At 41.9% G+C, this 21,573-nt stretch overlaps 3 protein-coding genes and 1 long non-coding RNA gene across 4 annotated transcripts; all 4 read left to right on the top strand.

Annotated features, from left to right (window-relative positions):
- The first annotated feature begins 863 nt into the window (after positions 1-863).
- On the top strand, positions 864-10,527 carry LOC117647827. The gene is made up of 3 exons (XM_034389798.1): positions 864-1,040; positions 6,876-7,080; positions 10,368-10,527. The coding sequence occupies exons 1-3, from the start codon at positions 864-866 to the stop codon at positions 10,382-10,384; spliced, it is 399 nt and encodes a 132-aa protein (XP_034245689.1). The 3' UTR covers positions 10,385-10,527.
- A 1,840-nt stretch (positions 10,528-12,367) lies between these two features.
- Positions 12,368-13,074, top strand: LOC117647826. The gene is made up of 4 exons (XM_034389797.1): positions 12,368-12,472; positions 12,546-12,587; positions 12,715-12,855; positions 12,928-13,074. Exons 1-4 carry the CDS (start codon positions 12,368-12,370, stop codon positions 13,030-13,032), a joined length of 393 nt encoding a protein of 130 aa, XP_034245688.1. The 3' UTR covers positions 13,033-13,074.
- Positions 13,075-13,212: 138 nt separating this feature from the next.
- Positions 13,213-14,184, top strand: LOC117648442. The gene is made up of 4 exons (XR_004587904.1): positions 13,213-13,290; positions 13,357-13,425; positions 13,488-13,971; positions 14,076-14,184. It is a non-coding gene; the product is annotated as an uncharacterized LOC117648442 (long non-coding RNA).
- A 1,704-nt stretch (positions 14,185-15,888) lies between these two features.
- Positions 15,889-20,889, top strand: LOC117647825. Its single transcript, XM_034389794.1, has 5 exons — positions 15,889-15,944; positions 16,069-16,269; positions 16,378-16,751; positions 19,039-19,730; positions 19,789-20,889. Exons 3-5 carry the CDS (start codon positions 16,577-16,579, stop codon positions 20,800-20,802), a joined length of 1,881 nt encoding a protein of 626 aa, XP_034245685.1. The 5' UTR covers positions 15,889-15,944; positions 16,069-16,269; positions 16,378-16,576; the 3' UTR covers positions 20,803-20,889.
- Positions 20,890-21,573: the final 684 nt, after the last annotated feature.

The raw sequence follows: 21,573 nt of genomic DNA, 5'->3' as shown, positions 1-21,573 counted from the left end.
TGAGCACCCACCCACATTTGTATCTCCAGCCGTTTAGAAGTTATGGTGCTCCAAAGCACGATTTTTGGAAAATTTCGCGTTGTCTAAGCGCTAATGCATAGCAAAAATGCGAATTTTCCCAAAAATCAAGCTTTGGAGCGTCATAACTTCTAAACGGCTGGAGATACAAATGTGGGCGAGCGCTCATTGGATTCAGGACCATTTTTATCATCGATTGAAGACACTCAAGGGCCAACAAAACTACTATATTCCGAAAATCCCAAGACAAATGTGCTATTTTTGTCAATTTTTAGTGGTTTTTAGTCCATATTGTCAAGAAATATTGGCCGCAGGTCCGATCTGTGGGCAAAATCTTGTTCCTTGGACAATTTTACGTAACGTGGTACCTGTCTCAGCCACTCGGTGCATAAATTGATTGCATGAGGTAAAATACCCAAATTCATGTTTGTGTAACTTTGCTGGGCTATAACTCAGGCAATAAATTTTTGCCGGACATAATATTTTGGCTTTTGTCGTCTTTTTAGGTTGATAACATGCCCACAAAACATCAGGACGATCGGAGGGGGTCGCACCACTAAGTGTCTTTTCTTAAATGGGATTACTCATACCAACAAAAATGATCTAATGTTCTCTTCTTCTGCCAGAAGTTTAGTGCTTTCAGTGCTTCAGACTCCAAACTAACAGGAAAACGTCCCACTACTATGAAAAGTGACCTGCGAATAGAAATATATGGCAACTACTCTGAGGCACCAGTGGATTTTGGTATCATACTAATGTAGGTTCAGTTACATTATTCACAATTTGTACATTAACATGATTCACATTCTCTACATTAACATGCACTCACTCTTAACATATTTCGCATGGCTGCGGCTGATGATGAAAATCAGAAACTTGGTGGTACCACTTTCCGTAACTCAGCGAAACTCTCTGAGCAAAAGGACTATGATAACACATCCTGGGACCTGGACTGGGATCCCATGGATCCTTATGGTTCATTCATGGATCAAAAGATGCTCCTTTTAATGCTAAATATTCTGGTGGAAACCCCATGTCTCTATCTTATCCGGTTCAGATTCTGCAGCTGTGGTTTCCTCAGCATTTGAGTTTCCGAAGCTGGGTGAGGTCTCGGTGTGAAATTGGTTCGGTCTTTTCAGTGACTAGTTTTCATTTGATGTGACTGCCTTTGGTGCCATTCGGTGGGATCTCAAGTCAGTTTTGTCAATCAAAGCTCTGGGGAAAAAAAAATAATTTTAAAAAAATATGAAATGAGTGCAAATCAGGTGATGTGCACTGTAAGTTGGGATACTATTTGTATGGTTCCACTAATGCCAGAGGTGTGTGTCCCAAGGCTATTTTGATTCATAATCGCACACTCTAAAGGAATGACTAACAGCTGTGACTGGGAAAAATAATCAGATTTCATTAACTTGGTCCTCACTTTCCCCACTTTGTGTGATTGAGGCGGATTGTAGGAGTACAAAATACAAAAAAAAATGCCACCAAAGTCTGATTTCACATGTGTATTTAAGCACGAAGTATTATCGAAAAGGAAAGAAATAGAACGAAAATACAAAGAACGGTCCTTATGTCTTATTGCGGGTTGGCCGGAGCGGGTGGAGGAGGATGACCGCCGCCGCCGCCGATCTGCGCCCGGTACTCTTCGTACTCTTCCTTGACGCGTCTTCGGACGTCATCGTCTAACGCTGGCTCCCGTGTTAACTCCTTCATGTCTTCCCAGCGCTGCGACGAGATAGAAAATAGGATAATAAAAACAAAGCAACGACCTTCTGCTATGCGAACCGTGCAGGGGGGATGTCAGAGACTGCTGCTCTCACCTTGCCGCAATAGGGGCACCTGAACGGTCTTGTCACTTTGGAGAGGCAATGCGCGCAGATGTGTTCTCCGCACGGCATCCTCCATGGTTTCCTCTCACGCACATTGAAAAACTCTTTGCACTGGGGGCACCTCAATTCGTCTAATGCGTAATCCACCACCGCATGTGACATGATGCTGACGACGATGCTGTTGATGTCGCTCAGAACGTGAACCTATTTGCAGGTTAGGGTTGGATAGAGGCCTTATGGTGTCGCCATGTTGTTGGTGTGCGGCCATTGCCAACGTCCGAAAAGAAAAAAACACGACTTTCGACCTCGTTTGCACTATACAAATAAGTTACTCCTTTAACCCTGAAACAGCCAATGTAGCCATTTGGCTACAACTCTTAAATTTTGCGCGAGAGTCTGCCATTAACAATCGAAATGGGGCCTCCGGAACACTCGGTCAGAGTGTCCGAGTGCACCGGAGGACTTTTTATGGCGATTTTAAGCCGCGCGCCGAAACGCTCTGCCGGGATTGGCGACAGGTTGCGATCTGAGCGCTCCCTGGTGGCGACTGGAGTCACTCCGAGTCTGTCAAACTGGAAGCTGCCTCCACTACTATTCTCTGCTTCTGTCGTTTCGTGTTGTTTACAAGGAGGCAGGTAATATCATCGTACACAATCTTCAAATCGCGGGCCCCAAGACGGTTTAAGACTTTCTTTTCATCAAACTCTCTGAGCAGCAGGTGAGACAGTTGAAAAAAATTTCCAAGTGTAACAATTTGAGGTTATGACAGCGTGAAAAGATGATGACATTGCCCTTTTTATTTCTGTGTAGAACAATGAATTCCAGAGACGAACAGAGAGCCAAACAACATTTTCACAACATTTTCTAAGACCGCGTGACGGGAGATTGAAGAAAAGCGACCGTCACTGAGCATTAGTGCCCCTCGATTTCCGTGTTTTGCGTGGTCTCGCGGATCGCCGCCACACCAGCCATTGGATTTGCAGCCCCCTGGGCGAGCTTTAAGACCTTGCAAAATCTCGGCCAGATCGGCCGAGCCGCTCAGGAGGAGTAGTGCGCACAGACACACACACACACAGACGAAGTTTTCTAACCCCACTGGAGTAACGGGCTTCGCTATCGCTCAGCCAACAAGGTTGGTGTACGCCAGACAGCGGCTTGTAACAGGCTTCGCGATGCTGCGCCAGCTCCGACAATAGGGTACTTCGTAGAATACCCAGAGACCGGAAGTCAGCGCCAGAACGGGAGAAACAAAAGAGCGTCGGGAGGTCGTGCTGAGTGGTGGTGGGGGTTGAAATCGGCGGAGTGGGGGTGAAAGCAATCAATTTAGCAGCTTCTTGAAAGGAATTCAAAGATTGAGTAACAACACCACAGAAGGAGAGGACACCCGTCAGGCTAGATGCAGTATTAATATGATTTTCAAAATACTCGTTAACGATTGACTTCTTTCCTTCCACAGTAACGGTAGCCGCGCATTTAGCAACATTTTTGTGGATTGACTCAATACCACGCACAAGACTTAAAGCACCTTTGGCCGCTGATTGTACAGCGTGCAAATGTGACAGTGAACGAGACCAAACGTCAACCAGACTTTTCAGAGAATTTACTAACTCATCAAGACGGTCTAACTGAATCTGCAACGCTGCACAGAAATCTTAGCAGGCTTTCGTGAAGTCTGAACAGAATGGATTGGGAAGCGGAGCGAGTCGGCAGACTCTCTCGTCACACATCACCACTCCAAAAGTCCTGATTGGACATCAATGCAGCATTCGGTTTCAACTTTTGAGCCGGGACCACCCTTCTATGTACTGGACGACGAGGTTGATTCACTGGTCAAGCTGCATGATATTGGTTTGACACTCTAACCTGGATCGGAGGTCGAAATAGATTCCAGTTTCGTTTTCAGCACCCTCCAAATCAGACGATATGATGAAAAATTTGACATGAACATACGTCAGTAAATAGTCTATTTTCTGCCGTTTAAGCGCTTTACAGCTGACCACATGGTTTGAGATGGAAAGCTGAATTTTGGTGTGTCGCGAGCCAAAAATATGCCTTATCACCCTGCAAAATCTTAGCAGAATCGGCCGAGCCGTTTAGGGAGCAGAGCGGACACAGACAAATAGACATGAAAAATTTTGCAACCTTACTGGAGCTATCGCTCAGCCAACAACTAAAATTGCTTACCACCATGCACACGTTTACACTGGTAGAACTCAAGCGTACTTTTACGCCTTTTTCTTGCGGTGTGGTGGGTGATTGTGTCGGAACGCTTTGTAGTCGCCCAGAGTTTCGCAGGAAAGCATCCATCCACTCATTATCAATTTTGGTCTTACCTTCCAAACGCCTCATTCCTTCCAGTGTATTCCTTCGCCATTCTCTGGAGGAGGATGTTCAGAAACAAGGGCGGGTCGTCTTGGACTAATGGATCCATGCCAGGTTCAAAGGCTGCAATCGAATTCTTGGTTAACAGAAAGAGCGTGACATAGAATTCATTTTGGAAGCAATTAAATTTTACTGCAGCTCCAGTACAACACCTTCACTTTCGGCACAACATAGTTTTCGTGTACTGTTGACATGTTGGCCGTCCACCCTGCCACGGGCAGTCTTCCGCGCAGTTAACTTCGGTCATTTGGAGCTCATTCATGTGAAAGAAGAACACCCTCATCACACTAAGATTTGTTGGCAAAGCGTTGTCGTCGAAACCAAACTCGGCCAGGCGGTAGCCGAAAACGTCCCGGAAAAACTCTTCTTGTTTTGGAAGCGACATGATGACAACACAGAAGGCACCTGTCGCCGAACGGCTCCGCAACCTCTGACCTGCCCGGAAGTCTAGCAGAGGAAGAATTTTTGAGCCACCCGCTCGTGCTCTTGCTCGGTTAGCCGCTCATCGGTGATGTCCGTGGCAACGGTGCATTGCCACGGACAACCCTCAGGACAGAAAATAACCTTCACAAAATTGAGCTTGCAGTCCTGCTCAAAAGTCGAAATTGTGGCAAGGCCATGGGTCGCCGCCGCCGTCGCCTGGCCGTTGCGAGCCGCGCAAGCGGAGCCATCCCCCTCCCCTCTGTTGGCGGCGGCGGTTCGCGTGCTCGCTTCAAACGGGGAAACGCGTCGGGGGAATTGGCCAATTTTCGCAGCGAAGTTGCTTAGGCCTTAGGGGCTGCCCCCCAGGTTCTTGAAGGGGCGCGGTTTCTTGACAAGGATCATCGTGAGCCAGTAACCCATGGGCCCGAATCAGCGCCCTGTCCATCATGCCACGGAGCGTGATCCCGGGCTCAGGGCGGGTTTTCCTGAAGAACCGGGGACCTATCGTACTCTTCCTGGCACCCACGCCCCGGTGTACCGTAAACCGGGGTAACTTGAGACAGCAAGGGTAACTTGAGACACTTCTGCTTTTCCACCTTTTCGGAGCTGCCACCTGGCTCGGCACATTCGGAGGGCAAAACTGCCCCAGCACTTTTTTTCCTACTTGTTTGGAAAGACGATTAAGCGTTTGCATGGCGGGTTAGGACCAAGCTGGTCAGTTCTATGACGATTTTTCAATTTTAGTAAATTTAACAATTTTAGAGAAGTGTTACAAGTCTCCCTTGGTACTCGTAACACGTCTTGCTGAGACCCAAATGATCATAGTATCTTTCAACCCCATTATTTCAACATTCTAAATGCAGCATTGGTTTTGAGGGAAAGCCATCATTCATCGGGTAATACTGACTTTTATAGAAAATGGTAACTGTGCGGGGTAACTTGAGACACCAAATTTCATTGAATTTGACGAAAGTTGAGTGGTGTAACTTGACCTTGGCACCTCCATGTACTACAGGGTGGTTTAAAGCAACGGACCTCCCCGTTCTGAGATCAAAACTAAGCCCCATTTGATCGGGAATCACTTTTTTAGACAGTGTAGAGGGTCCCAAGTGGATACGCAGCTTAAAGTTGGAGTGTTTTCTCAACTACTCACGGACCAGATGAGACATAATAAATCTTGAAGTCTCAAAAGATGGGGAATTTAATTACCTTTCCAACGAGCTAAATGTCATTGAAATCGGACAACTTATAGCCCAAGAACCGTCGATTTTTTGAAGAAAAACAACTGTAAAAATAGTTAAGGGATTTTGAGTAAATTTTAAAAATTGACTAAGACTGTATACCTTTTGCAGGAATGGACTTGTGTACGTTGAAATGACGAAAAATGACTTAACAGGTGTCAGGGTTGAATGCGAAATGAGAGAATCGCTGTACTTAGTTGACAGGGTTGGATGTGAAATGGGAGAATCGTTGCGCTTCTGAAGTGCCGTTATCCCTCAAATTACCGAATGTAACTTTGATGAAAAAAATCTTAATATAAGGATCAAAAATCTTCTAATATATTCCACAAGTAGTACTTTTCATTGAAAATAAGTTAAATCTCAGAAAATCAGTATTGACTGGCAAAAACCCCACTTCCGTGAAAAAGCAAAGTGAAAACTAGGAGTGTCTCAAGTTACCCCAAATGACGGGGTAACTTGAGACAACTTTAGAGGCCCATTACTCTCATTTTAGGTGACCCCCAAAAACTTCATGCGGCCCAAACCGAATGTTACCATGTGAAATTAAACATAGTTGGGATTCGGGTTGGTGAGAGAAGTTTTGTGGACACACGGTCCAAAAGACGTGAAATATTGTCTCAAGTTACCCCGGTTTACGGTACTCCCCCACTTTTTTTTATTTAATATACATTTCTTTTTAGGTAATGACTTGTTCATTCTCAGTGCGATGAGTTCGGAAGTAAAACTTAAAAGTGAAACGAAAAGCATCCCTGCACTGTTATTCCAGGAACGTGACATCACGTTCAAACGAATGTGACAAAGTGTCAGGTTCATTTGAGCATTGTGTCACATTATTATCAGCCATAAATTAGCATATTCACATTCCAACGAATGTGACACAATGCTCAAACGATCGTGACATTTTGTCACATTCGTTTGAACGTGATGTCACGTTCTGGAGTGAGAGTGTGGGAGTTACTCCATAAAAGTCTCCCTCCTGCAGTCGGCTTCCGTGACGACTGGCTTCGGGCACGGCGAGATCGAGCTGGTGGTGCAGCACCGGGCCAACGAGCTGGCAGTGTGGCGGAAAGACCACCCGGCCGATGTGGTGACCGCCGCCGTGGACCCAACCGAGAGCGCCAGCCTGCCCAGCACCCTGCGCATCAGGCCGCACACTTGGGAGCTCGACATGCCGGTGCAGTTCAGTGGTTAGTAATACAAGACACTCTGGACGAAAAATTGCCCTCGCGTCAACATTCCTCTTAACCTAAGGGAATTCACTTTCATTCCAGGAACGTAACATCACGTTCAAACGGATGTGACAAAATGTCACGTTCATTCGCTCCACAAATCGAAGAGCGTACATTGTATGCTCTAACTGGAGCATGCCTGCCAAGCATGCACTTACGAGTGCATACATGCTAGGGTGGCCCACTTTTTTTAAAAGTTTCAAAAATAGAGGAGCGCCGTCCAGATTCTGAAAGAAGGTGTAAAATCATGAATTTTGATATAAATATGATTAGATTTGGACTATTTTTAGGGGTCCATCAACGCACCTGAACTTTAAAGAAAAATTGAAAATGGACTGGTTTACTAAAATCGATGCCATTTCGGGAGTCTTTGATCGATTTTTGATTGCAAAACGGCGATCGTTTCGGAAAAGTGCGTTTTACTCGATGATGTACATAACATGACGATCCAACGCATTGCCCATTTTCCAGGGGCATACAATCTCGTTTTTAGCCTCTAAATCCAACATGTTCCTGCGTTTCGAAGGTGTTTGAGTTGTCCGATCGGATTGCTTGGGGCACCATTCGACGCGCCTGATCAAAACCTTTCAAAAATTGTCTCGAGCGTCGAAATCGGTTTGGTTGCCTACTGTACAGGAGCAAAAAACCACTGAAATTTGACGGAAAAGTGCATTTTTGTGATACAAAATATCTGGTTTGGCATCTGGTCGGATTTTTTGTGTTGCCATTTGACGCGCCTGGTCAAAATCTTTCGATAGCCGTCTCAGACGTCCAAATCCGGTGGGTTGCCTATCCTCCAGACGAATTTTTCGACATTCGACATTTTTTGCTTGTAGGGTCGGCAACCCACCGGATTTGGACGTCTGCGACGGCTATCGAAAGTTTTTGACCAGACGCGAGAAATGGCACCACAAAAAATCCGACCAGATGCCAAACCAGATATTTTGTATCACAAAAGTGCACCACTGTAAAAAATATGTTGTGAATTTACGACGGAATATTTTCCGAAGGGTTTTTGGGAATGTCCAAAAGTGCACTGTAAATGTTTCTTTCCTACAGGAACTTTTGTAAATCAACGTAGGTTCGTCGTTAATTTACGAAGGTTCTTTGTAAATTTACGAAGAAAAATCGTAAATTTACAAAATCCGTTGTAAATTTACGAAGGGCTTCGTAAATTTACGACGGGCTTCGTTAATCTACGACGGGTCTTCGTGAATCTACGGCGAACCTTCGTAAATAAACGAAGGAAGTGTTGGCAATTTTTTTGCCGAAGGATCCGTCGTTAATTCCAGACGTATAATTACGAAGAATCTCTGTATATAAACGAAGTTTCTTTGTTTATAAACGAAGGTTCCCTGTAATTTACGAAGGATCTTTGTAGATTTACGAAGGTGCTTTGTAAAATTTCCATCGTGATTGGAAAATCAGCAGAGATCTTTCAAAAAATTAACGAAGGTTTTTGTAAATATACGAAGAGCTTCGTAAATTAACAAAGGAACCGTTGGCAATTTTTTTGCCGAAGGACCCGTCGTTTATTCCGGATATTAATTTTTACAGTGACTTTTCCGTCAAATTTCAGTGGTTTTTTGCTCCTGTACAGTAGGCAACCAAACCGATTTCGACGCTCGAGACAATTTTTGAAAGGTTTTGATCAGGCGCGTCGAATGGTGCCCCAAGCAATCCGATCGGACGACTCAAACACGTTCGAAACGCAGGAACATGTTGGATTAAGGGGCTAAAAACGAGATTGTACGCCCCTGGAAAATAGGCAATGCGTTGGATCGTCATGTTTTGTACGTCATCGAGTAAAACGCACTTTTCCGAAAAGATCGCCGTTTTGCAATCGAAAATCGGCCAAAGACTGCGGAAACAGCATCGATTTTAGTAAACCAGTCTATTTTCAATTTTTCTTTAAAGTTCAGGTGCGTTGATGGACCCCTAAAAATGGTCCAACTCTAATCATATTTGTATCAAAATTTAAGATTTTACACCTACTTTCAGAATCTGGACGGCGCTCCTCAATTTTTGAAACTTTAAAAAAAAGTGGGCCACCCTAATACATGCCATGTACACGCTATATGAAGCATGCGTCCAGTGCAAAAGGGATAGGGAGTTGCCTGCATCAGTTAGCGTGTACATGGCATGTATGCACTAGAAAGTGCATGCTTGGCAGGCATGCTCCAGTTAGAGCATATTGTATATACAATGGACGCTCTTCGTAGAGTGAGCATTGTTACAATGTGAATCAGCCATAAATTAGCTTTTCACGTTCAAACGAATGTGACAGAATGCATACAGGAACGTGACATCTTTTCACATTCGTTTCAACGTGATGTCACGTTCCTGGAATGAGTGTTCCACTTCGAAATCTGTTTCGGACACTAAACTCCCAACATCCTATTTGAATTGTAAAGTACTAAGAATCAGTTTGGCATTATGACAGCACAGCATTTCTTAGAAGGAAATTGGGATTGTACAACACTGCGAAAAAACTACAGAGAATCCTGGTAATTTTTTCGCAGCGTCGCTCTGTACCAAAAACTACAGTGATCTCCGTCTTTTAAAAGACGGAGCTCACTGTTGTTTTTGGTGTTCATCTCTCTGTTGTCCGAGCGGCCAATGCCACATCGGGACGGCATGGTCAAAGCCTCATAGGTCACCGTTTGGTCCCCGAGGACGTCAACGGGCACCTCACAGGGTCCCCGATGACGATGCGAGCATTTTAGACCTAGGTTCCGACCATTCGTTGAAAAGGACTCGTCAAGATCTACTCGAATCAAGAATTTCAAAAAATTCTTGGTCAACCCCCTTTTTTTAAGATCCTGATTGGTCGACTGGATCTTGAAATAACGGGGGTTGACCAAGAAATTTTTTTTATTCTTGATTCGAATAGATCTTGATGAGACCTTTTCAAGGAATAGTCGGAACTAGGTCTAAAATGCTCGCATCGTCATGGGACCCTGTGAGGTGCCCGCCGACGTCCTCGGGCACCCAACGAAGACCTATAAGCTTTGACCACGCTGTCCCGACGTGGCCTTGGCCGCTCCGACAACAGAGAGATGAACACCAAAAATAACAGTGACCTCCGTCTTTAAAGACGGAGATCACTGTAGTTTTGGGTACAGAGCGACGCTGTGAAAAAATCAACAGGATTCTCAGTAGTTTTTTCTCGCAGTGAACGTCTAGTGCGTGCATCGTACTCCCCTGCTGGATCAAATTCCTAACGAGTTATATTTATGGACCAGATGCTACAGTTGCCTGAACTTTAGTGCTGCGTTTTCAAGAGCGGGTGGCTGCCCAGGAGAAACTCAAACATCGACCCTGACACGGCGGGTGAAGACAATGGAAGAAAGTAAAAATGGAAAATTATAGAAGTAAAGAATAAATAATCATTGTACGCAGAAATACTCTCCTTGCGAACCAAGGTCAGCTTATCATGCGCGCTTCCCCTCCACGATACCTGACCAAGGAGAGGAAGAATTCGCACAGGGAAAATCAATTAAGATAACTGGACACTAATCAAGGCTGAAATCGTGCGCGCAGTGGCACCATGAATGATTTTGCAGACCTTTTTTACGTCCCTCATATAAGTGCCTCCCCTTATGCTAAAACACAATATTTTTTTTTTGAAATTGTTGCAAAAAGATTGATCTTTCGCATGGTTACTGCCGTTTGTCTCTAGCATTCATGGATATCTTTTCAATTCAGGTGCAGACAGAAAATTCGAAAAAAATTGAAAAAGCGTGCACGACGTGCTACTGCCCCCTAAAAACACTCTCCTTTTCATGAGAAGGAAAGTGTACGCCAGACAGCGTACTGTTTCCTGAGTGATACTGCAGCCTGTTACGCCAGTGGGGTTGATGAGTTTTGCATGTCTATCTGTGTACACTACTCCACCTGAACCGCTCAACCCATTCGGCTGAGATTTTGCACCGTCAGTAAGCATGTCCTTGGCACGCCACACACCAAAATTCGGGCAACTGACATTTGTCCTCATGCTAGGTTTTACATCATTTCATTTGTTTAAGAGGGCGCTGAAAATGAAAATACAAACATTAGGGTACTTCGGAGAAAACCTAGACCGGAAGTCAGCGATAGATCGGGAGAAACAAAAGACCATCGCGCGGCTGTGCTGAGCGGTGGAGGGGGCCGAAATGGGTGTAGTGGGGTGAAGCGGCGCGCGCAGCTGTCCCCACTCTGCCCATCCACGCCCCCACCACCGCTCAGCACGGCCTCGCGACGCTCGTTTGTTTCTCCCGTTCTGTCGCTGACTTCCGGTCTGGATTTCCTCCGAAGTACCCTATTTCGGCATCCGACTCAGGTTCGAGACCTAATACGATAAAAGTTAGCCAGAAGTTTAGGGGAGTCAAACCACAACTGTCACGCAACTTGACCAGCGAACCAATCACATCGCCCCGTACATGAAAGGGGGTTCCAGCAGGGGGCGGCAACGATACTGCTAGGACGGGGGCTATGCGCGATACCCCTACCATCATCCCTGTAGACCGTCACTGAGGTCACTTCCGGTCCAGTAGGAGGCACTTCCCTTGACGCAGTGTCATATTTTCACTGTTTGGAACAGTTGTTTAGCGTGCCACAGTCTGTCGATACAAAATATACCGATAAAACAACGTCAGAGCGGTGCCGGAGTGACGCTGCGGCTCTGCGTCGTTTGTTGGGGGAAGAAATAGAGCATTCTAGTGGTCGCCGATCGAAGAACATGAAGAAGAACAAAACCGGAAATCGGGTGGAAAGGGTGGGGGGCGAGTCGGGTCTGCGCATGCGCGCGCGCGCTGTCTGATAGGAGAGGCGGGAGGAGGAAGAAACGTTTAGGACGCTAAAACAAAGTTTAATTAAATGTGTTAAAGGATTAAATAGGTATGTAAGCGAATGTTATTTTAGAGTATGAAAAGTGCCTCAGTGACCGTGTGAGTGGAATATCATCGTTACAAGGCCATTTCGGCCATAAACAAGATACCTAACCTCACCCGCCGGCCGGTTTCTTTTTTATACTCAGTCTTTGACTTTTACGAACTGTCAATCCTTCAAATATTAAAGTCAGATATTTAAACCGTTAAACCTGATCTTACGTTGTTTTTTTTTTCAATTTTTCTCTTAATTTAACATATAAGTTCCCAGTATCCACCCAACGTCACCTGTTGCAGTTTTATCCTTTTGTAATATGCTTTGATGATACTTCCATGAAGATTCTGCCCATCATTATTTTATTCCGTTTTTATGCAGAATGGATTTCCTTGTCACTCCAACTAAGCGCCCCAAGGATGTACAGAAAGTGGCGTCAACTGATGAGAAAGTGTTATCAACGGACAAGAAGTGGAAGGTTGATAAAGTAAGCCACCATTCACTGTAAGTAATGTAGTTTGTTTTCAAACAAGTTTCTAACTTTGCATCCATTTGTTTAGGTTGATGTCACGCCTCCGAAATCACCTCCATTACTGAACAATGTGAGTATCCCTTCTTTGTAATGTGATACAGCTAGATGATTCGTACTCTGATAGTCAAGACATAAAATATTTTGATCCTTTCTTTTTTTTTCGTGATTTGATTGTTTCTTTATGGGTGATCTTTTAGTGGTTAAATCATGTGCCTCCTGAGGAACCAGTGAAACCGTTACATCCACCCATAGTTTTCAATGACTGGAAAGGGTTGCCTCATGCACATAGCGGTCTTACAAATTTGCACAATACGTGCTTCATTAGTTCAGTTATTCAGGTAATGATAAATAAAAATTGTGATTCTTTACTCTTTGTTATAATACTAATTTGGGTTCTTGTCATATCACAGGCTATCTTCCATGTTCCACCATTTGTGAAATGGTTACATAGTCATGAAAAATGCAGCTCTATGTTTTGTATTACCTGTGGTTTAAAAAATTTAATGGTTAAATGACTAAAAAGTAAAAACTACAGACCAGCAACCCTGGTTGCTCACTGAGAGGTAAGGAATCTCATTTGATTTGTCTTATATGCGTCCAGAAGAAACTTTTGCGAATCAATGTATTATTCTATGAAATGTACACGTTACAGTTCACGCGCCAAATCTAGTTAAAGCAGAACAAACTCAAGAGGATGCTGAAGAGTTCCTAAGCCAACTATTGGGTATTTTGGAGGGAGAGTTTTTTCTACGGTCCAAACTTAAAAGTGACAGGTAATGTTGCCCCCCTTTGTTTAAATTTAATCTCTTAACTATTAACATCATTTAATGTATTTGCAGTCTGGAGTATCTCACTAAGCTCAACCACTCCAACAAACAGAATCTTCATGGGCTGGATGAAGACCAAAAGTAAGTGTTCATTGTTTCTTATCATTGTATGTCCTCCTTACCAATGGCTTGCATTTTTACAGATACATGTACAAATTGTGGTGCTCAGTCGGAAACTTACTCTCCTTTCTGTCATTTGGAGGTAGCTCCCCAAAAATTTCGGGCAGGAGCACAGTCTTTGCAAGTTATGATCTCAGATTATTTCAACACCGATCGTATCTCGTTGAAGTGCACATGTAACCACAAGACTGCTGCTAAGGTGTATTCTGTTCACAAGAGCCCTCTGGTCCTCGTTGTTCAGGTAAAAGGTGAGTGACGATCCATTTAGGAATTTGGAAAGTTTTCCAATGCATCTCAGTTGACATCTTTTTTTTACAGGTTTCCTGCTGTTGTGTGTTAAGAATCCAAGTCTTGTTATTTTTACTCATCATTGACTGTACCTGGTGTAAAGGAAACATATGATCTTAATTCTGTTGTTGTCACAAAGGTCCTACCATGACCAATGGGCATTACGTTGCGCTGGCTAAATGCCCTAATAGAAGAGTTCATCTCTTTGATGATGACAATGTGAGTGCTGTTTCGTGTTCCACAGTTGTACTCATATGAATGTTTTTACATGACCGTGCCATATTCTTTGGTCAGCTCTCCTAATCGTGTGTTTTCCTTAACAGGTGTCGCCTGCTTCCTTCAGTGACCCAGAGGCCTTACAAGGATGTTACTTGCTCTTCTACACTAGATGCCCCGAAGTTCCTAAGTTAGTTAATTAAAACTGTTCTGCCATCAAACCTCAAGGAAGTGCAAGGTAAATCATCCGTACTGCTATTATTATTCTAATTTTTCCTTTGTCAAATATCTAATTAATAATCTGTCCTCTATTAATATTCACCGTATTGTGTAATCATGCTTCAACTAATTTCTTTATTTTTCGGTAAATACTAGCAACCAAAAGGCAATAGTTTGCTGAAACCAAAGGTAAAAATACATCTTTGTTACATTCATTACTTGACACGTTCACAGATACTTCTAGTTTAAATTTCTTTTTTTTTCAGGTACCCCTCCCTGTGTCTTCAAAGGACCATATTATTATTGGGAACTCCCAGACCAATAGTAATGCAGCATCTGTCGCACCCATTTCCATGACCATTTCAAAGAAAAGGAGGAAAGAGCCGAAGGTAGTCTGCACTTCTTAAACTTATGTAATTGTCTCAAGACAGTCTTTTGAGTTTTTTATCAGTCATATTAATTAAAATTATTTGTGCTTCTTCCTCTCAGACACATTCAAGTCAATCGTCCAATGATTATGCCATCCTGAGCTCACTCACCGCCCTACTATTTCACCCCCTGCACATCAAAAGGTCAAGAAAGAACATCCGAAGGTATGCCAATACTGTAGAAAAATATTTTGCAGGTACCATGAGACTGAAATCTGGGAACATTTTTCTATGCTATATTTCAGACACATTCCAGTCAGTCTTCTAATGACTATGCTATACTGAATACAACCCACCAGCCTGTACTTTCCCCGTTGCTTATCAAGAGATCTAGGAGAGATGAGCCGAAGGTATCACCTTATTACAGCTATGGAAGTTATCACTGGCTTAGTTCCTCTGTTGTCTTATTTTTTTTATATACTTCACTTTTTTTTTGTTTTTCTCAGACTCATTCCTCTCAATCATCTCATGATTATGAGATCCAAAGGAATATTAAGAAGGTGGTGGAGGCAAATAGCGCTATTCGGCCCAATGTGAGCATTGCATTTTATTTAACTATTCCAAAGGGTGAATTAAAGAGCACTGCACACTGTAATACTGTACATTTTCAGGTTGATGCTTCTCACTCAAACGTTGAACTTACCCCTGATTTCAAGCCTGCAGTAAGTTAAAATCAATTTCTGTCTGTCCTGATTCTGTTATAATAAGAAGAGGCGTGATCTCTCTTTTAACTAATGGAATATGCTTCATTATATCCGCTGTTTCAGGTGCATTCAACCCAAATGGTAAATGAGTCACACAAAAGGCAGCTCTTCACTTCTCCAACAAAGTCTCCGTTACACCCGTGCTAGTCTTTGACGGAGGAAGTGAGATGGGTAACCAAAGGTTCCAGAAGTTGCAGACACACGTAAGTTCAATTTTAAAAATGGCGAGTAAATATTTTTATCCGTAAAGTCCCTCACACAATGCACATTACCATTTTCAAATCCTTCTGTTCCAGGCACCTGTCGACCAACAACAACAAGCTGCCCACAATTTCTAAGCTTGTTCAGTTACCATTCAAAGTTGTTGAGCAGAATACTGTTGCACAGCTTCAAGAGTTTCTGAAATGTAGGGATATCCCACACACAGCACCTCGAAAGGCAGAACTTGTCTCAAGGTTCATTCAGCATCCTTGCATTTGTTTTATATGGCCCTGGTATGAATGTTGCATTTAATAATAAAAATAATTCTCTTCTATCAGGGTTGAAGGTACATTGCATTGCATGGTGACGAAGAAATGCATACAATTATTCCTGACATGAATGCGGAAACAACTCACCGCCTGAGGTTTGTACTTTATCATTATACTACAAAATTCAATTGTGCTAATTATTGGCTTATGTCTTGCGCTCTGCTCACATTGTTGAAGTGTACAATGCATGCAATATTAAGTACTACTTTTCTTTGACAGCTGTGTAGTCAGGTGTCTGTGAATTTCCAAGCAGTGGGTGGGGTCCATTTCCTAGCCAAAACATTCCAAATACCTTTCATTTTGGTAGAATATATGATTATTTAGTAGAAAGTGCCCCCCAATATGCTCCAGAATTTCTACATGACACTGTTCAGGAAATGGACTCAGAAGATGAACTGGAACTTTCTGTTGGCCCAAATTGTAAGTGACTGTCAATGGCTTCCTTTCCTTTCCTTACTTGCAGATAGATTTTATTGGTAATGTGTTTATAATTATTAATTTATGTGTTTGCACTCTTTTGTTTTGAAGGTGTACCCAATCATGGAAATCAGTGACTGAATTTGACCTCCAACCTGAAGCAAATGGTTTTAAAGACCCTTTTGATACAGAAAGAGGATTCATCAATGATGTAAAGAAGCTGAGGCAGGGATTTAAATTTTTAAAAAGCAGGCATGCTCGTAGGATTCTAGATACGGTGAATGGTAACTTATACTTTGTGAAGTGTGACATGAAGGCATCCATGGAGAAAAAATTCTACAAAGTCAAAGTTGCCATATCCATCCCCTCTGGCAATATAAAATTCTGCCAATGCGAATGTGGTGCGCAAGCACTTCGCAGGTGCTGCCATATAAGTGGTCTCTTGCTTCATGTGTGGTGTCATGTAAGAATCAACGGTTTTGAAGGTAAGCATATTCTCATTAATGAAAGAACCATGATCAAGAACATTAAGGTACATATTCTAACAAATCCTCCTTTGAATGCACTATCCTAGAGTCACCTTACTGCTTGAGGAAGTCACACATTTTTAACAAAATTTATTTACTGTACCAGTCATGGCTCCCTCAGTAATTTGATATATTCTGCAACCAATGGGGCATTTCTCAACCATACATTTTTATGTGAGGTGATTTTCTGGATCATTTCATTAGTCATTTTGAAATTTAGAAAACCATGACAAATTTGTACTTTCTTATCCCATTTCTAAACCTTACATTTAATTACACAAAATTCAATAATTACATTCCACTGAAAAGGTTATAACCGACTTACTTTTCACAATAACTGTGTCATTTTCATCATTTTTCATCAAACAATCCCATTTTGTTCATCAAACAATCCCATTTTGGATGCCATGGAAGCTTCACGGGAGGGAGGCAGTGACTCATGCCATCTGGTTTGTTCACAACACATAAATTAATAGCATTGACCTACATAAATTAATTAATTATCATATTTTGGGAAGCTAACAGCAATGTTGATTGTGACTAACAGTGTACTATGTGGCCTTGTACTAACAACTATTTATGTGTTATGTGTGTGCATGGCTTATAGCGAGGCTTGATGCTGCCTTTTGTGTCGCACCTTGTATTTTCTTTAAAAAAATGTAATGGGATACTTTTATTAATCAGTTATTTTTTTTAGCCTTCACTTCACGGTGGCATTGTTTGCGGCGGATTTAAGGTAAGCCAAGCTGCTCCTCTCCACAGATGGATTTCCAGGTGTCCCAGTTTTAATGTCAGATACAGTGCATGTTCGTAAGTATCTCTGACAATGTTCAAGAAAGCATGAACTGTGTTTGTTCAGTAGTTGCTTAATTGTACTGCTTTTGGGTTTAAATAAATAAAAGAAATAAAAGAAATATTTTATTTGCATAATTTTCAGTGGCAACCTTCTGACAATGACACAATAAATTAATTACACATTGTTAAAACAATCAATCTGCAGAAGTTTTCTTAGATTTCTTCTTTCTAGACTTTGATTTGATAGCACGATTACAGAAGTTGGTCAAGTAAGCACAGACATATATTAAATCATCCATCACTCCTCTCATAGTTAAGGGAATTGTGTATCTCACAAGCCTGAAATCCTTTATCTTTCCTATGGCATGTTCAATGTAAATTCTCGCTTGAGAAACAGCTGAATTGTACAGTTCCGCAGCTGCTGTCAAGGGCTTACCTTCAATAAAATCTGGCGGCTTGATTTGTTTTAACCCCAATTTCAAGCAGCTCACCAACAACATTAAATCCACGATCACACATGACATCATCACCCCTTTCAAGTAAATTCATCAGACCACAACTCTTCATTATTTCCTTGTCAGATTTGCTACCTTCAAATCCTTCACTGACATACATAATACCTCCATAACATGAGATGCCAATCAAGTACTTAAATGTATTGTAATGTTTGTATTGAGAGTACGTGTTATTTTGTTGATCAGCATTGGAGGGTATCTGCGTCCTAAACTCAGCACCATCAATAATAATTCTAACATCAGGAAACGCCTTGAAAGGTGCAGGCCTGTTACTTTGCTGCTGCTGTCTTGTCAAAAACATAGCCTCTTGCATACCCTTGAAATTATTGGCCACTTTTCGGAGGACACCAAAGAATATAAAGCCACAGTACGCTGTGCTGATCCCAAACTGATAAGCTAGATCTCTCAAAGGAGTTCCTCTCCGCAGCCTCACCAGCATGAGCAGCAACCTGCTCCTTGCAGATATTTTTGATGGTAAAGCAGTTCTTCGATTTGGTGTCCTCATTTTGTAGTCATACTTCAGGTGCATGATACCCTCTTCTCCATCAAGCAAAATGAACAGTGCCTCAAAGTTCAGTTTTGAAAGGCCACAGAAAAAACTGAAATCTTTGTCACTCATATTTTCATGCCATAGTTCATATGATACAATGCACCTGATGTAGATAGTTTTCACTCCATTCTTCACGGCGACAGCAGTTTCATCCTGAAACAAAGTACAAGCAAGACATGAGCATGAGAAATCGACATAAGCAAGGGAAACTCACATTGAAATGTCTAATATTTATATAATTTAGTGATTTAAAAAAGAAAAGAATGTTGAGAGTGAAATTATTCTTAATAAACTGAAAGTAAAAATTATGGTAGGGATTAGGGATAGATTAAAAAATGTAACATTTAAGTGTGATGTAATAGCCCATGTGATCTTTTACTTTCAGCTGTTTCATGCACTTCACTCCCCAGTTACTGGAATGCTGGATCGTTGAAGACAAATCCTGGCCGAATCAAAGATAACAGATATGATTCAGTAAAATTAGATGTTGAACGGAGAGCCAAATTTGATACCAGACCGACACGAGACCAAAGTACACTTGCTAGTCAAGCAGATTTAAGAAGTTTTGTTGCATATCTTACTGGAAATCCGTACAAAACACTGTGGCAGATGCACATTCCGCTTACTTATGAGGACTACTCTTGGAAAGATGTGACAATGAAGGAGAGACTGGTGCTACGGATATTATCAAAGACATTAATCAAGAGCTTAGCAACAGTGGACCCCAATCCCGAGGTAATGAGAGAAGTGTTCTCAGGAACTAGTCACGGCATGAGAGTTTTTGAATTTATGGACACAGTTGGGCAGGGTGATAACTCAAAGTGGCTGGCTGCGAGAGGGTTGAGACTGACAGCATCGATCACCTACAAAGTGCTACATTTCGAACAAGAAAAGGCCAAGAGATCATTTTTAAGACAACATCTATGGGGCCTGAAGAATGACAAAGAAGAAACAGGAGAGAAATCTGACACAGGGACACCACCAGCAATTGCCCATGGCAAGGCCTATGAAAAGAAAGGGGTTCAGAGTACTTGCAGTATAGGCAAATATTTGACAGCACTGTTTCTGTTGATGACTGTGTGGGACTGATCATGCGTGAAGATTATCCTGAGTTTGGCTGCAGTCCTGATGGCATAGTATACTCAGATTACAATGCTCCTCGCCTTCTGGAAATCAAGTGCCCTTTCAGCCTAAAATTGTTGTCCCAGAAAATTATGAAGACGTTCTCACAGCAAAACAGAAAAGTTCATTTTGCCTTAGAAAAAACTTGAATGGAGACATTGTTTTAAAAGAGGAACATTCATATTACTACCAAGTGCAGTTTTCTCTTGGCATTCTGGGATTAGAGGATGCCGACTTTGTCATTTATACACTTAAAGGGATTTTAGTAATTCCTATACAATTTGACCCGAATTGGTGGAATGAGAAAGCAGACAAACTGAAAAAAATCCACCACAAGTTAATAGCACCAGAATATTTTTTGATGAGAACCCCAAGAAATTTATTACCATTTACTAAGGTCAATGTTGACAAGAAAATCCCTAACAAATTATTAAAAGAGTTGGTTGGCTGTGGGGACTTCAATCTTTTGAAGATATTAATCAAGACTGAAGGGTTGGATACATTTAAAGAATTGATTGAAAGTGAAGATCTCCATTTGTTGACTGAGTGTATTGAAAGGGAGGATTTGGATTCACTGAAAGAATTGGTTGAGAGTGACCAATTGATTCACTCTGCCTCAGAAGAAACATTTTCAAGTAAGAAGAAAGACTTTTTCAACGATACAGAATCTCTGAAATATGATGAATCTGATGATGAAGATTCGAATCCTGACAAGTGGTTCTTTGCAGACTGTGAAAGTTATGTGAATGCTAAATCTGAAAATCATAAGACAGTTTTTAGAAGTGGCAGTGCTGCCCCTGACAAAACTGTACTTGGTCAAGACTGTGATGCTTTAAGTGAGACTTATGATGGTGATGGTTGTGCTGAAAAGGCTGCCAGTGATAATAGTGAAGGCAGTGAAGACTGTGTTGCTTACAGTGTGGATGAGGGTAATGCTGAAAGTGATAATAGTGATAATAGTGTAGGTAGCCTAAACAGTGTAGCTTATAGTGTGACTTTTGATGAAGAGGGTAACGCTTACTTCTGAAAACTTGTAACATACCTTCCTCCTAGTTATTTTCCTAGTTATTTTTCTCTTCCTCTTCTTTACAGCATGCTTTGGTGTTTCTCCTTCTGCCTCTGGATGGACTCCCAATTCCTGTTCCTAAAAAAATAAAACCAAAGCTTGTTGAAGTTAAATTAATTATAAACTGAATGGCTGTTTGTATTGTAGAAAGAGAAGTCTTTTTATAAATTATTATCGTAATTGTTCAAGTATTATAAATTATTATCATAATTGTTCAGGTATTATAAATTGTTATGTTATGCTTAAGAACACCTTATGTGACATGAACAAGTATTATTAATTTCTATGTTAGCCTAAGAATACGTACTGTGGCAAATGAATCCGTCCCTCGTCTTTTATGAATAATGAATGACTGCTCCATTGTATATCCTCAGTAGATGTAAAGTCCTGCTAAAACATATTAATTGTGCAAATGCTTTCAGACAAATGGAGCAACGAGCCAATTTTATTATTGTTCTTACCTCGTTCCCATTGAAGTTTAAGGGTTCTGATGTCCACTTTTTACTGGTAGATATTACTTTATTTTTTCTTCTTCCCTGGACGCTGGATACAACAAAAAATGGTTGTTTTAACCTATGTTACAATGACAACACAACATCTGAAAATCAAAATTAAATACCTTTGGAGTTGGTGGCTCAATTGGTAGAACCATCCTGTGTATCTGTTGCAGTGGTAAAGAGAAATTCGACTAACTCGCCAGAACTGCTTCAGATGAAAAAGTTGTGATTTTAA

The sequence above is a fragment of the Thrips palmi genome, unplaced genomic scaffold (assembly GCF_012932325.1).
Source record: "Thrips palmi isolate BJ-2018 unplaced genomic scaffold, TpBJ-2018v1 HiC_scaffold_3, whole genome shotgun sequence".
Taxonomy (NCBI): domain Eukaryota; kingdom Metazoa; phylum Arthropoda; class Insecta; order Thysanoptera; family Thripidae; genus Thrips; species Thrips palmi.
The sequence above is the reverse complement of the archived record's forward strand: the minus strand, read 5'-3'. Positions and strand labels throughout refer to the sequence as shown.

Bases quoted from the DNA above. Each gene is read 5' to 3' on its own strand.
- LOC117647827 (XM_034389798.1), top strand. From the start codon at position 864: ATGGCTGCGGCTGATGATGAAAATCAGAAACTTGGTGGTACCACTTTC. The intron at 1,041-6,875 runs GTGGAAACCCCA...TCCCTCCTGCAG, and splicing joins TTTTAATGCTAAATATTCTG to TCGGCTTCCGTGACGACTGG.
- LOC117647826 (XM_034389797.1), top strand. From the start codon at position 12,368: ATGGATTTCCTTGTCACTCCAACTAAGCGCCCCAAGGATGTACAGAAA. The intron at 12,473-12,545 runs GTAAGCCACCAT...CCATTTGTTTAG, and splicing joins AGAAGTGGAAGGTTGATAAA to GTTGATGTCACGCCTCCGAA. The intron at 12,588-12,714 runs GTGAGTATCCCT...GTGATCTTTTAG, and splicing joins CACCTCCATTACTGAACAAT to TGGTTAAATCATGTGCCTCC.
- LOC117647825 (XM_034389794.1), top strand. From the start codon at position 16,577: ATGAAGGCATCCATGGAGAAAAAATTCTACAAAGTCAAAGTTGCCATA. The intron at 16,752-19,038 runs GTAAGCATATTC...TTTTACTTTCAG, and splicing joins AAGAATCAACGGTTTTGAAG to CTGTTTCATGCACTTCACTC. The intron at 19,731-19,788 runs GTGTGGGACTGA...TCCTGATGGCAT, and splicing joins CACTGTTTCTGTTGATGACT to AGTATACTCAGATTACAATG.